The following is a 15,813-nucleotide window of genomic DNA, read 5'->3' on the forward strand; positions in this document are numbered from 1 at the left end:
GCTATGGCATGTGTAGTGGGAGACCCTTAATAAATATTGCATGATAGTGATAAAGATAGTATTGCATCCTACTAGGAACGTGACCCTGATTCCATGCACACAGAAACTTCTAGCCTGCGGTATTTACCACAATGCCTGCAATACTGCATTAAAAACAGCCTCTAATAAGATGTGCTGGTCTGTATGAACGGCCACTTTGGCATGTCACAAAGTAACTTCATTCTGGATTTGTATCCAGCCCTCTGCTCTAAAATCTCTCTCTTAATGGGCCCATTTTCCAGACCCCATTTCCTTTCTCTCTCTCTCCTTTCTTCCAGCAAATATAATCAATTGGAATTTGTGTCTAAAATAGGGAAACCAAAGAAATATTTGTACAAGTGAAATATTCTGAGAGTAGAATCTGCTGGTTTGAAAGTGAAGGGCATATGATAAACTAGATGGTCATTTTAAAAAAGGTCAGCAAAGGTACCTCTGTATTTTGAACAACGGTCCCTTTGAAGTCTGCGGGAATTTCGACTTAGTAGTCATCTTGAGGCATTGGATTAAATCAACCAGTAAAGACTTACTCTATCTTCCTTCTATCTCAACAAGATTGTTCTAAATATTGAGCTGTTCCTTTAAATATATAGTCAGTTGCCTAGAGAATGGCTTTCCAACTACTGTCTAAACATCTAATCCTCTTTGCTTTGTTAAATGCTGTAATCTATAGTGTGAGTCACCTCCTGACAGCCACCATCTGTGTGCGTCTGGACTCTGGGCAGTGTCTGTCGTGACTTCCACGAGTCTCTGATGGCAGGACGTGTACTTGGAGACAGTGGTTCTTCTCTGGCATTCTTTATGCGGTCTTGTCAGTCTCTGGATTCCCAAATGAATCTAGATGGTCGGACAAGCACCTTTTTCCACGGGCTAATTATTTAAAAGGTATTCTTTTTGTTTCTATGACATTTCTTGCCATCCTAGTGCATGAGTCATATTTCATAACTACTAAAATAAGCAAAATGTGGGCCACTACACAAAAACGGCAAGCACAAAGCCCTGCCCTCTGAGAACATACATTTTAAAATAAAATGATCATTGAAGATGAGGTCTTGTGTTTGTAGGTCAAAGGAATGCAAGTGCCAGAGAAGAGCCACCCTGAGCCTTTTCGTCTAGAAATCTGCATTCATGTCACGTGTACCCCCGCATGTCCTATAAGTACTTGGACTGCTGTCTGTGCCACCATGGATATTTACCTCTTTAAAATTTGTATAACGTCCCAAAGCTCTGATCTGGCGTTACTTTTGGAACAAACCCCATTTAAGGGAATTCTCTAAGAGAATTACATGATCATTTATGTAAAAAAGAGGAAGATTTGACGGGATGCGCACACATTGCTGAAACTTAGTATAACAAACCTGAATCCCCAACTGAAAAGGAGTATCACATGACCAGGAAATTTTAGGGTACACCTTCCCCCTTATATTTCCTGAGCATTTGCCAAAATTTCTATTTCTTTGCCTGGTCTGAGAAAAAAAGAATATCACATTACTACAGAGGTGTATCATAGGAATAGACAAATTTCTGCCCATGGCCTCGTGCCAGACCCTGAAATACAAAGTTATAGAGCTGTGAAGTAGTAAGGAAAGAGTATGATGGATAAGATACTCATTGAAAAACGAGAACCCTTAGAACTCATTAAGTCAAGAATCTGGAAACTAGTTCTCTCACGAGAGAGACACCATCGTGGCGCTACAGACATAGTTATCTTCTGCCTATCAAGACAGAACTTGGCCACTCTTGAAATAAAAGCTCATCTCCCATGCTATGCCATTGTATGGAAGAACAGTAGTTCCAGAGATGCCGCCAGAAGGAAAGAACCACTGTAGATGAGAAGACAAATATGACAGTAATTATAGAAATACAAATGAGTTAGTGTTTTGCAAACAAATATTAGAGAGAGACTACAAAGTGTGAAAAGGCAGAGATATAATAAGATTTGAGAAATGGAGCATAAGATTGAAAACAGGTGTTAGACACAGAATTTCTGGGGCTGAAAACCAGAGGTAGGCAGAAGCGTGCTTCTATGTTCTTGCAGTTCCGAGCTGTAAGATGACTAAGGCTCGCAAAAGGACTGCCAATGGGTGATGAAAATCAAGTGCCCGAGAGAGGGGGGGACAGGCGGGGTACTGGAGCACACCCCCCTCCCAGAAGGTCATTCGATAATTACCGTGAGCTGTGCTTGAGTCAACTGACCTAATGCATGATTTTAATTTAAGAACAATTAAGTACATCTACGTATGCAGATATACATAAATACACATACGTTAGACATAAATTCTGATGGATTTCCATACATCTAGAATGTTTACGTCTGGTTCAAGGAAAGCTGACTGGGATGATATTCTTGTTCTTGAAAGAATAGCCAAAAGTTGCTAAGGACGAATATGAAGCGAGGTGCGGGTGGTCCTTCCCCCCCGTACCTCCTTCACAGACCCGCTCTGCAGACCCCCTCTCTCTTATTCAGGCCTGGGAGAAGGCCCATGGATGGCATAGGGGTCCTCCAAAAGATACAAAAGATACAGCTCACCGCCACGAAGGGGCTTAGGAAGAGGAAGCAGGTCCTAGAAGCAGACTTCCCATTTCCAAGATGAATGGTGAAACATGGGTGGAGGGCATTCCTCAGGAAATCATGGTTTTGAGATCATGCAAGATGAGAGAGCCCTACCACACGGCCCGCTCTAAATCCCAGAGAATATCCACCCCCGAGCCCGGCCCCAGCTAGCAGGGCCCTAGGGACGCTTGTTTGCCTGTACTGAATGGTGCTCCTGGGCAAGTAAGTGAGAATCATAACACAGAATGAACGAAGCAAAGACAAACCATAAATCCGTGTGTCCAAGAACCGATTTCAGTGGTTTAAAAACACTTTTAAAAGACCTAGCTTCATCGGTCAGGTCAGCTTGCTCATGGCCGGCTGAGCATCTCCATATCCACGAAGCTAGTGTTACCCGGATCAACCAGCTCTCCCTGATGACATTAAACCTGAAGCATCTTTTACTGCTAATGAGGCCATCGGAGAGGAGTGACCCTACCCGTGGCGGCAGAAGGCACACGGCTGTAAAGGTGGGCCGCCCCGGGTAGGAGCTGAGGCCTTCCCAACCGTGGCCCCGGCTCGAGGTCCTCCCCGCAACCCCCGTGTGCACGCGTGTCCTGCGCTTGCCGCTTGCCTCAGTTTCTGGACATCACTTCTGAGGTCATGACCCGTCCCCCTGCCGTCAGCCATGTTTTCGAAGACAGAATCCCAACCTCCTCACAGTTGTGCCGTCACCATGTTGAGCCTCACCGGCCTCTCACACACACACCAGGCGTCCCATCGGTGTCTCTCCCGTCCCCTCAGCACCCGTTCCCAGCCTTCCTCCTCGTCTACGAGGTCCTGCCCTGAATCTGTTCCTTCCTTCGCAGAAGAGAAGCATGTCTGCTTCCCAGGGACACCGCAGAACACGTGTGGCCGTAGGTCCTCAGTTTCCTGGTCTCACCGTGACGTCTGTCTGCCTTCACTCCGTCGCTCGCCTTATACCTTTCAACCAACTTTCTGTTTGCTCCTCAGATTCCATCTGTTTGTCTCCTTCAAAGCCTCGCTCCGTCGCTCCCCTCTCCAGATTTTCATAAGTTAGCATCGATGGACTATTTTCATATTCTGCACCAGGCGCTCCCATAAAAAGTCTGCATCCTTTATTTCATATAAATTCCATAACAACCTTGTAGAATGATAGGCACAGCTTCCCAGGCCTGGTCGTCTCAGTCTCTCCGCTTTCGCTCTCAAGCCCAGAGACGTTGCTCAACGCTTAACAAAGCCTTCCCTTGATCCAGCCAGGGCTTCTCACTTTGGCCCTACACCCTGGCTTCCCTTTACTACCAAGCTTCTGGAAAGAGTAGCCTCCACATTCTCTCTCCTCTTCCTTACCCCCGCCTCATTCCTCCCGCCTTTGCTACAGAGACTGCACTGACTGAACGTGCAAGAGAATCTCCACACTGTGAAATCCAATGGACACTTTTCAGCCTCTGCCGCACTTGACGTCTGCCACCTGTCAGGTGTCCAAGCCCTTCCGCGTTGAGCGTTCTCCTGCACTAACTCCCACAACAATACATTTCCCTGATATTCTTCTCACTTTGAAAACTTTTCAGTTTGTCCCTGAGTGACTGTTCCAGAGTCCATTCCCTAAATATCAGTGCTCCCCAGAGTTCTGTCCTTATCCTCTTCTCTGAGTGGTCTCATTCATTCCCACGCTGCCAACCTGACATACAGACCAAAGATGCCTCCGTTGATGTCTGAGTCCAGATCTCTGCCCTGAGCTTCACACCCTTATCCATGGCTCCACTGGGGAGCAACTCTTAAATATTCCCAAACCAGTCACCCTTGTGAACCCCAAATCTGTTTCTCCTCCCATTATCCCTCACATGCCTCATTCAGTCTTCACATCACCGTGCAACCAAGACAAACCAGGTACCCATCCGTCCTTGGCTCCAAACATAGTCTACTTGGTTGCAGAGAATGACTCATACAATTATTTGCTTGGACAACTACGAGGGATTGGATTTTATATGACATTTGGTCTTTAGACATTCAACTTACAGCATTTTAAGTTTCAATCATCTCCAGAGTGAATGTTTTTGATAAAGCATTTCAAAAATTCATTGTAGGAGGTTAGGACTTCAGTATGGACAACATGGGCAAGAAACCACTTACTTCATTAGGGAGAAAAAGAGGAAAACATCTTTATTCTCGTATCGTCGTGGCAGGGGTTAAGTATTATCTGTTTTTTGTCAGCTGCCCATCTGCAACTGAACTTCTAAGGCGCTGCTAAGCTTTTGCCTACTTAGGATGACTCATTTGCTTCTTGAAATAATATATAGAGATTTTTCTCCCTGAAACAGCATCGATACATTTTTTTTTCTGCAAGTCTCTGGTTCCGCCTGCATACTGTTTTCCGAATCTTTGCTAATACCCACCCAGATATGAATCAAAAAGGGCTGGTAAAAGGAAATGCTATCAGAGATTTCATCATATTTACCTTCTAATTCTTTTATTATCATCAGGCATGTCGATATCCGGGTTGAATTGGTAATGAAGGAGTGCAGTCCCAAAGAGATCATATTCCAAGTAACAGCCAAGTTGAGCAAACTCTAGTAGTTCCTTTTTATCAAGGATAGTCCTAGAGACAATAAGACAGACACACTGTTATTGTTAAGAGCATATCTTTCACGTACACAGATTAAAAGTTTTAAGTGTACTACGTACTGGAACATAATTTAAAGTAACAATCTTTGAGTTAGCTCTTAGGATGTGACTATAAAACAGTGACTTCAGTTTGTTACCAGAAATAAGGGAATTTACTCCTATCTAAAAGGGAGTTTTCCCTTCTAAAGTACTTGGGAACTATAGACATTTTAATTATGCTGCCATTACTCAAAAACGATTTTGTAATTCTCCAGACTTGTCCTTGGGATATGTTCCATATTCTTTTGAAGATCCTTCCTAGAAGTGGGACTGCTATGAGCTCTGGAAGCTATCAAAGAGAGTTTGGCATCAGTCTGGTGAATTAGGTGAGTAATACTAATCTGGGTAAAATTCGGAGCTAAGGTAAGGTAATTGGGTGATTTTCTTGTGAAGATCATAAAATGATTCCAAAATTAATTCCAAAGCCTTTGTAAATATCACTGCAACTTTTCCAAAAGGGGCAAAACTCCTATGGATATTTGTGTTCTAGTATTCCTATCTTTTAAATAGAATTTATTATTTCATGATAATTTTTATGGATATCTTCTCATTTCTTTAGGGATCATAGTAAGAACAACACTGTTTTATGATGTAAGATTATGTAAATGAATAAGAAAGGGAAGGTATATCAGAGAAGCACCAGCTGCAGACAAGGGAGCAGAGTTCAGAGCAAGAGTAGATTATCTCAAGGAATTTAGATTAGAACAAGTAAAAAGGGATGCATTAAGTTAGCCAAAAATTCCATGGTAGACATTCAAACACATGGAGAAGAAAGAAAGAAGGAAAGGTAAAGAGAAGAAGGAAGGAAGAGAGAGCGAGAGCGAAAGAAAGACAGAAAGAAAGAAAAAGAAAGAAGAAAGAAAGAAAGAAAGAAAGAAAGAAAGAAAGAAAGAAAGAAAGAAAGAAAGAAAGAAAGAAGAGAAACCTATCAGGAGACAATATGGAAAAAATGTAAAGGAAAAATACACCCCTTAGACATTATGTGAGGGGAGTTCAGGGCTCAGAGAAAGGAAGTGATTGAAATCCCAAATTGGCCTGGCACAGAGTTGGAATATCAGATGATCATTGTCTTACTAGGCTTTTATCCACTGATATTCTATTACCTTGGCAATTCTAGGATGCAAGGATTAAAGCACTGTTATATGTCTGTAAATCTGCTTCAAAGAGGTCAGAAGTATTTTCAAGGCCTTTCTTCCAAACCATAGGAGGACCAATTAAGCCTCTGTGTGTCATGAGTGCGAGAGATTTCTGCTGTCTTGGGATGCTACCTAGGAGTTGACTATTGACTTTTACTCTGAGCAGTCATATTGTAGCTGGTTCCTTTTTATTCAACAATTCAGCATAACTGATAGTGCACAATGTTGTTTTAGGCAGGGAGGCTAAAATATCTTTCTTTTACACTGTAAAATGCGCATTCTGTGCTATCTTCTGCTAATACTACTCCTTTTCCATCTTCATACCCTGGAGACCATCTTTTGCTTCCAAAATTACTTGCCTAAAAGAATATGTGTTTTTCTATAGTAGACACATTGTGTTTTCCCCCAAAGAGCCATGCTTAAAAACAAAATACACACAATTAAAATAACATAAGAGGGAAGAGGAAGTTTTGTGTATTTCTTTGGAGTCCGTTGCTTCAGCTTGTTAATTACCAATATGGGCAAGGTGCTGGGGGTGGGTGGGGAGACAAGCAGGGGATGAAGGTGCCAATAACACATTGGATCAGACTCTGATTTCTGCTCCTAATGTATTTTTGCCTTCCTTTGCTTAATTCCTTGAGACTAGGTTTTCTAAATTTTAAGTGACCTATCGAAATAGGTATTCAATGAAAAGTCTATAGTAAATGAAAAGACACAGGGAACTTTTTTAGTCTTTAGTTACAATTGAAAACAAAAAGTAAAGTTGCTTATCATCATAATAGCTGAAAATTATAAGAATTTACTTGTGTCTGGCATTGTGCTAAGCACTTTCTTTGTATTTATTACTCCACTTAAGATTCTCTATAATCCCACTGATCTCAATTTTACAGATGAGGAAACTGGAGAAGTGAGAGATTAGAGACTTATTCAAGGTGATGTGTTGGAATATGAATTCATTTTAATGCTAGAATCAACTATCCGAACCATCATTCTACATGACTTCTACTGCTAAATATTTTGTGCTCAAAGGACGTTTTCCAGAATTGCACTGACTGTAGCAGACATAGTGTTGTGTTAATCTTTATTTTGAACTTTAATTTGCTCCCTACAAAATACGCTCGAGAAGTGAGTTTCTCATCAAACTAGCATGGGTGCGCAAGGCGGTGGTAAACCTGAAAAGAAAAAAAGGATTACTTTGTAAATGTCTTTAACTGTTAGCTCAGAGTGTAAATACATATGGTAGGCAGTATTTGACCATTACAGTTATGTTGGATGATTCAAATGACATGGTCAAAGGAGAAGGAACTATATGAATTGTGACCATTGCTTATTTTCTCACTAGGAGCCTGACAATGCTCTAAGCCTCTTAAAAATATCAAGAGGCACGTCTTAAGGGTCTTCTATCACCAGACCAGACCTCTCCTAAAGTTCAGAATTACATATCTAATTGCCTGTTTGCTATCTCAACTTGGGTGTCTAATAGACAGCTCAGGCTTAACATGTCTCAAACTAAAGCCTTCATCTACTATCCCAAACCAGCTTTTCTTTTCTTTTTTTTTCCAAACCAGCTTTTCTAACACCCTTCCCTCTCTGGGCTTATAGCAACGCCATTTATGCATTTGCTCAGGCCAAAAACCTTATAGTCATCCTTGACTGCTTTCTTTGTTTCACACTACACATCCAGCCTATTGGGACAGCTTTTTGGCTTGACTTTCAAAATCTGACCAGAATCTGGAGATGTAACCATCTCTCCTACTACCCTTCTGGTCCAAATCACCACCATCTTTTTCTCAACTGTTCTTGCTTTTCTGCCTTTGCTCAACTACAGTCGATTTAAATATAGCAACCAAAGGCCATCACCACAACTAAGTCAGATCAGGTCTCTCATGTGCTCAAAACTCAGCAATGGCTTCCCATTTCCCTCAGAGAAAAAGCCAAGGCTTTTAGTGGCCCCTGAGGCCATGTGTGACCTTTTTGATGTGGTCTTATAACAGCCTCCTCTCAGAGAAGAATGGGGAATCCAGTTTTCCAGATGTCATTTTATGTAAATGCTTCCTATATTATAAATGTTATTGAAGAATATCACCATAGGTGAAGATATCTTTCTAGAGGAAGACTAACATATTTCATAAGATTCATTTACACATGTGAGTTTCAAAAGTAGCCCCTGGGAATTCTTATTCTGTAGAATAGCACATAGAAAGGAGTATGATTTGCGGTGCGTGGTGGTTGTGGGGGAAATGGTCCTTCTGTAAAATATCCTTAAAATTTTCATAATCACGTGGAGAAAAGATTTCTTCAGAAGGGGAAGCAAAAGCTGGTATTTGGACATTTGGAACATGCAGTTAAAAAATGAAGCTGGCAAAGTTGCTATCATTAAAAAGCCAGACGATAGATAGATAGATGAAATCATACATTATATATTACATACTACATATTATGCTATATATATATTATTTTTACTGACATTTGGCGATATGACACCCTCTGGATAACTGAACATTAGTGTGAAGGAAACTGAGAAATAAATTCACTTTCATTCCCTTACTGATGTGCAAAATCCATGCGGAAAAAATAGCATTGGTGATCATGCACAATTTTCAAAGGAAAGTCCTGAAAAAAAAAAAAAAAACCCAGAGTTTGGGATTAGATGTTAATGGGGGATACGATGAGAGAGTGAGATGAAGCAAAAATAAAATAAACACATAATAATTATCAGGTACTTAAAACATCCCTATCTCATTTAATCCTTGCAAAAACTGTATGAGGAAGGTATGATCATCCCATTTCATAGATGAAGAAACTAAGACTCAGAAAAGTTAAGTAACTCAACTTCCAAAGTGACAGGTTGAGAATAAAGCCAGAATGTGTTTGTCGTAGAAGCCATATTTTTAGGCCATGCTGCCCCTTCTGTGATGGGAGGGAGCATCTCCCACATGCAGCAGCCCCATGCCTTCTCCCTAGCACTTAGCTATGGAGCAGTGCACCCCACCACAAAGGCACCTTGGACCAACCCTGCACCACATATGTCTAACAGGGTGACTTATCCACATTAAATTGGCATCCCGCTGGATGACTTCCAGGGACTGTCAAGGTGCTACTGAAGTTGCATTTATGCAAGTGACTTTTTTTTCACTTGGAGGAAGGATTGACTCCAAATGTCAAAATGGTACCATGGGAAAATGTACTCTGCTTGACGTCTTTCAGATGAGAATTAGCAAAGGTCCTGTCCCTTCCAGTCATCAGTGACCTCATAGTACTTCTCATACAAGGGGAGGTGTCAACTCCAGCCAGTTCTGCTCATTCCATATTCTATATCCATGAAAATTATATTTTCTTATTCCAATCTTCTCCAGTGCTTAAGGTAAGTATTTTTCACCTCTTGCCCTAAACAGTCAGTGGGGTGATTTTGAGATACAGAGAAGCTATACTGCTGCCCTTTCACACTGGAGAAAGTCCCTTCTTCCAGGTGGATGAAGGGGTGGCAGTGGTGTTTGTAAAATGTGCAGGGCTTTCCTGGGAAAAAGGTGAAATTTTTGTATCAAGTATTTGTTCTTGTCATTTATATTATATATACTATTTCTTTGTTCTATATTTTATACCTTTGCTCCCTAACTAATAAATTCGTTCTATATAAGGAACAAGCATAAATTAATCACAAATATACTGCCATCAGCCAAAAAAATGGCACCTAAAGTGAAGTGGGAATCTTCATTTTCAGAATATGGTTATCATTTACTAGTATTTTAAGGCTGGTACTAAATTGCAAGACCATTGATTCTGTTTTTCAAACCTCTTTATATTCTTGATCTTATCCAAACACTGAGGGGTTTAGTTTAATGTCAAAATGCATTCTGAGTGGGAGCAAGGAAGTCTGTGTGAGGTGATAATTTAGACAAGGGTCTGTAGGATGTCTAGGTAGAAAGAACTAAGGAGCAGATAGGAAAGGATATGATTCGTGGGTGTGATCCAGATGATAACAATATCTAGCATTTGTCTTGGGCTTTCCAGTTTCAAAGAACTCTCAAATACATTATTTCTTTTCATACATTCAGGCATATCTTCATGAATTAATTCAGCAAGCACCTACTATCTTGTACTATCAACCACCTTATACACTAGCCTCTGCTGGGAATACAGATATGAGGAAGGAATTTAAGCTGCTGTCTAAAGGAATGTAAATTATAAGGGATCGAGATAGGTATTTAAACTCATAATTACATTTAATATGTTGAAAACTTTATTTTAGTACAACTAAATATGAAGAGTTATGAAAGAAAAATGAAAGGAATAAGTCATTTGAGTGGAGTCTGTTTAATAGAAGACAACTCAGAGAAAGGTTGGTGGGATTCAGGTGTTTAGGGATGGTTGATTAAAAGAAAACCTGTTGAGAGTCGAAAAAGGAAAGAAGGAAAGAAAGAAGGAAAGAAGAAAGAAAGAGAAAGAAAGAAAGAAAGAAAGAAAGAAAGAAAGAAAGAAAGAAAGAAAGAAAAAGAAAGAAAGAAGAGAGAGAGAGAGAGAGAAAGAATCTTGTTGTTCCTGAAGATAAAGCTGTAATTATCAAAGCCAAAGTACATGAGGATAGAAGCAACTATTCACCTATTAAAAAATTATTTTTTTTAGATTTTATTTATTTATTCATGAGACATAGAGAGAGGCAAATATATAGGCAGAGGGAGAAGCAGGCTGCCTGCAGGGAGCCTGATGCAGGACTTGATCCCAGGACCCCAGGATCACGCCCTGAGCCAAAGACAGATGCTCAACCACTGAGTCACCCAGGCGTCTCCACCTATAAGAAATTATTGATCATCAACTTATACAATGAGATATTAGCTGGATAAACAAAGACAAATAACAAACACACTGCCCCATCCTTCAAGAAGTCCAGTGTCTATTAGAAAAAGGAGACATGGAAACATGTAATTGTTTTACAGACCTACCTAGTGTAGTAATAAAAAGGACTGCTAGGAACTGGGCTGGCTCAGAGAAAGAGATAACAGACCCTGCTCAGCTCATTCAGGAAAAGCTTTGTAAAGAAGAAAACCTTTCATGAGCTGCATATTGAAGAAAGACTGCCAGGTAGATAAGGGAGAATGGAGTATCCCCAGCAGAGGGACTAGCTTGTGTGAGAAGCATGTGAGAACAATCAGCATGGGGCGCTCAGCATCACAGTCAGTGTGGCATTAGCGCAAGCTTGGTGTGGGTGCTAGAGATAATGGGAGGGGAGGTGGAGGGATGAGTTCAGACCAGATGATGAAGATGTCTGGATTTTGTGCGGAAGTGAAGGGGTCCTTAAAGAGCTGTAAGTCACGGTTGAGAAATGTAATCCAGTTTGCACTTAGATCAAAATGGTGGCCATGTGGGCAAAGCTAAGGGAGCGATTCCTGTTTGGAGACTATTACAATGGTTCAGGTGGTAGATGAGGGCCTGACTTAACCATGGAGGACTGGATAAGAGGGCTCATATTTGGAGATCTTAGTGAGGTAGACAGGTGTCATCATGTGGGGGTGCAGGAAAGGGAGGGATTTAACACCTGGGTGAATAACGCTGTCCTTGACAAGAATAGGGCAAGCAGCAGGAAGAGTAAGTGGTGAGTCACTCTCCCCATAGTGACAGCAATGGAGAAGGAGAATGGAGGGCAGCTGATTAGATGTTAGTAGCATTAAATGATACCAAGAGCATGGGAGGAGCCAGTTCTGAAACTCCCAATCCACTGGTGAAATCACTATGCCACATATTATCATTATTGGATAGATGAAGAAGCTAAAGCTTGGATCTTTTAACTGATCAAAACCCCAGGTATTCCTACTCCTATTTAGTGCATTTTCTTTCCATTACACTTCACTGTGACTTTTCTATGAATTCCTGGGCCTAGAGACTTAGCAGCACTAACTTGAGATCAGACTAGCTCAGGGCCTGACACAGAGAGAAGCACAGAATATATTCAATCCTAAAATTAATGAATTGGACCACGTAATTTTTTAGAGCTGGCATACAAATACAGAAATAGGTGGATATATCTATACAACTGATTTATTAAAAACAATGCTGAGTTTCAATGACTATTTTAAAAGTTATCACAAAAGTAATTCCCAAAAAAACTTCTTTGTTTCTCTCCCCACTGAGTTGCTCAGTTTAAAACCAGTGAATATTTGTAGATAGTGTTATGTGCGACTCTTTAATATTTTATAGGAGTTTTTCAACAACTGCTTAAGAGAATTACTAAGCTCACCTAGAACTGTCCATGTAATACCGATGAATATTTAATTATTTATAATATAATGTTTCAAAGAAATTAATATGTAAATTACTATAATCTAATAAATTCAGTATAAATGTAATTCTATAACACTATTCATGTATACTCCTTTATTGCTAATGGCAGTTGCACTTTATACATCTGAAACATTCTTAACTGATAAATTTCAACTATTTTATTTTTAATGTCAAAATAGAAACTAAATGTAATGAAGCAAGTTGTTTTTCTTTTTTTTAATTTTAATTCCATTGTGCTTAACATACAGTGTTATATTAGTTTCAGGTATACAATATAGTGATTCAACAGTTCTATGTATTACTCAATGCTCATCAACATAAGTGTTACTCTTAATCCCCTTAACCTATTTCATTCATCCCCCCCACCTACCTCCCCTCTGGTGACCATCTGTTTGTTCTCTAGTTAAGAGTCTGGTTTTTTTGGTTTGTATCTCCCTTCTTTTTTTTGCATTGTTAGTTCATTTTGTTTCTTAAATTCCACATATGACTGAAGTCATATGGTATTTGTCTTTCTCAACTTGGCTTATTTCACTTTGCATTATACTCTCTAAATCCACCTATATTGTTGCAGATGGCAAGATTTTGTGGGGGTTTTTAAATGTCTGAATAATATTAATATATATACATATATAATGTCTGAATAATATAATATTCATATATATTCGTGTATATATAATATATATTTTACATACATATACACATATATGTTTATATTCGTGTGTGTGTGTGTGTATATATATATATATATATATATATATATATATATATATATATTCCCTTGTTCTTTATCCTTTCATCTATTGATGGACACTTGGGTGACTTCCACACTTTGGCTATTGTAAATAATGCTGCAATAAACATAGGGATGCATATATCCCTTCAAATTAGTGTTTTTCTATTCTTTGGTTAAATACCCAGTAGTGCGATTCTTACAATGTAGGGTAGTTCTATTTTTAATTTTCTGAGGAACCTCCATAGTTTTCCAGAGGCTGCACCAGTTTGTATTCCCACCAACAGTGAATGAGAGTTACTTTTTCTCTACATTCTCATCAACACTTGTTTCTTGACTTTTTGGATTTTAGCCATTCTGAAAGTTGTGAGTGATAACTCATTATGGTTTTGATTTGCATTTCCCTGATGACTGAGTGATGTTGAGCATCTTTTCATGCGTCTGTTGGCCACTGGATGTCTTCTTTGGAGAAAGATCTGTTCATGTCTTCTGCCTATTTTTTAATGGGATTGTTTTTTTGTGTGTGTTAAGTTGTATAAGTTCTTTATATATTTTGGATACTAACTTTATTGGATATCTAATTTGCCAATATTTTTTCCCATTTTCCCATTCAGTAGGTTGTCTTTTAGTTTTGCTGGTTGTTTCCTTTGCTGTGCAAAAGTTTTTTCTTTTGATGCAATCCCAGTGTTTTATTTTTGTGTTTATTCCCCTTGTCTCAGGAGACGTATCTGGAAAGATGTCGCTATGACTGATGTCAGAGAAATCACTGCTTGTGCTCTTTTCTAGGATTTTTATGGATTCAGGTCTCACATTTAGGTCCTTGACCCATTTTGAGTTTATTTTTGTGTATGGTGTAAGAAAGTGGCCCAGTTTCATTCTTTTTCACAAAGCTATCTAGTTTTCCCAACATTACTTGAAGAGGCTTGTTTTTCTTTTCCCCTATCACATATTCTTTTACCCGTTGTCAAATATTAATTGACCATATAATTATGGGTTTATTTCTGGGCTTTCTATTTTGTTTCACTAATCCTGTGTCTGTTTTTGTGCCAATACCATACTGTTTTGATGACTACAGCTTTGTAGTATAACTTGAAATCTGGAATTGTGATATCTCCAGTTTTGTTTTTCTTTTTCAAGATTGCTTTCACTATTTAGGGCTTTTTGTTTGTTTGGTTTGGTTCCATACATACTTTAGAATTGCTTGTCCTAGTTTGTGAAAAATGCTGTTGGTATTTTGATAGGGATGGTATTAAATCTGTAGACTGCTTCGGGTTGTACGGATATTTTAACAATATTTGTCTTCCAATCAATGAACATGGACTATCTTTCCATTTGTGTTCTCTTCAATTTCTTTCATCAGTGTTTTATTGTTTTCAGAGTACAGGCCTTTCACCTCTTTGGCTAAGTTTATTCCTAGGTATTTTATTACTTTTGGTGCAATTGAAAAGGGATTGTTTTCTTAATATCTCTTTCTGCTGCTTTATTATTAGTGTACACAAATGCTTGGATTTCTGTATATTGATTTTGTATCCTGCGACCTTACTGAATTCATTTATCAGTTCTAGTAGCTTTTTTGGTGGAGTCTTCAGTGTTTTCTAGATATAGTATCATGTCATTTGAAAATAGTGATAGTTTTACGTCTTTCTTGCCAATTTGGATACCTCTTATTTCTTTTTGTTGTCTGATTGCTGTGGCTAGGACTTCCAGTACTAAGTTGAATAAAAGTGGTGAGAGTAGACATCCTTGTCTTATTCCTTACCTTAAGGGAAAAGCTCTCGGTTTTTCTCCAGGGATTACGTTGCTAGCTGTTGGATTTTCATATAAGACCTTTATTATGTTGAAGTATATTCTCTTTAACCCTCCTTTCTTGAGGGATTTTATCATGAATGGATGTTGTACTTTGTCAAACGCTTTTTCTTCATCTATTGAAATGATCATATAGTCAAAAGGATCATATCCTTTTTCTTACTGATGTGATATATCAAATTGATTGATTTGGGAATATTGAACCACCTTTGTGTCCTGAAAATAAATTCTATGTGATTGTGGTGAATGATTTTTTTAATGTATTCTTGTATTCAGTTTCCTAATATTTTGCTGAGGATTTTTGCATCTATATTCATCAGAGATATTGTCCTGTGGTTTCCTTTTTTTTGTGTGGTATCTTTATCTGGTTTGTGGGTAATGCTGGCCTCACAGAATGAATTTGGAAGTTTTCCTTCCTCTTCTATATTTTCAGAATAATTTGAGAAGAATAGGTATGAGCTGTTCTTTAACTGTTTGGTAGAATTCACCTATGAGGCTGAAAGTCCTGTACTTTTATTTTTGATAATTTTTTGATTAATAATTTAATTTCATTCTTGGTAATTGGTCTGTTAAGATTTTCAGTTTTTCCTTGCTTGGGTATTGGTAGGTTA

General features: G+C 39.0%; 1 protein-coding gene across 9 annotated transcripts in view; it reads right to left on the minus strand.

Moving 5' to 3' along the window:
• The window catches only part of PTER (phosphotriesterase related), a 143,838-nt gene that overhangs the window by 78,165 nt on the left and 49,860 nt on the right, over positions 1 to 15,813 (minus strand). For 8 of the 9 annotated variants that reach the window (XR_013379413.1, XM_077897068.1, XM_077897070.1 and 5 more), the window contains one exon: positions 5,049 to 5,189. Coding sequence is in view for 8 of the 9 variants with exons in the window: in XM_077897068.1 (XP_077753194.1) it covers positions 5,049 to 5,189 (141 nt within the window). In the remaining variant the exon portion in view is untranslated. Of the gene's footprint in view, positions 1 to 4,237; positions 4,272 to 5,048; positions 5,190 to 15,813 lie in introns of those variants that run through there. The other variant, XM_077897069.1, reaches the window with a different exon arrangement.

The sequence above is a fragment of the Canis aureus genome, chromosome 5 (assembly GCF_053574225.1).
Source record: "Canis aureus isolate CA01 chromosome 5, VMU_Caureus_v.1.0, whole genome shotgun sequence".
Classification (NCBI taxonomy): Eukaryota; Metazoa; Chordata; class Mammalia; order Carnivora; family Canidae; genus Canis; species Canis aureus.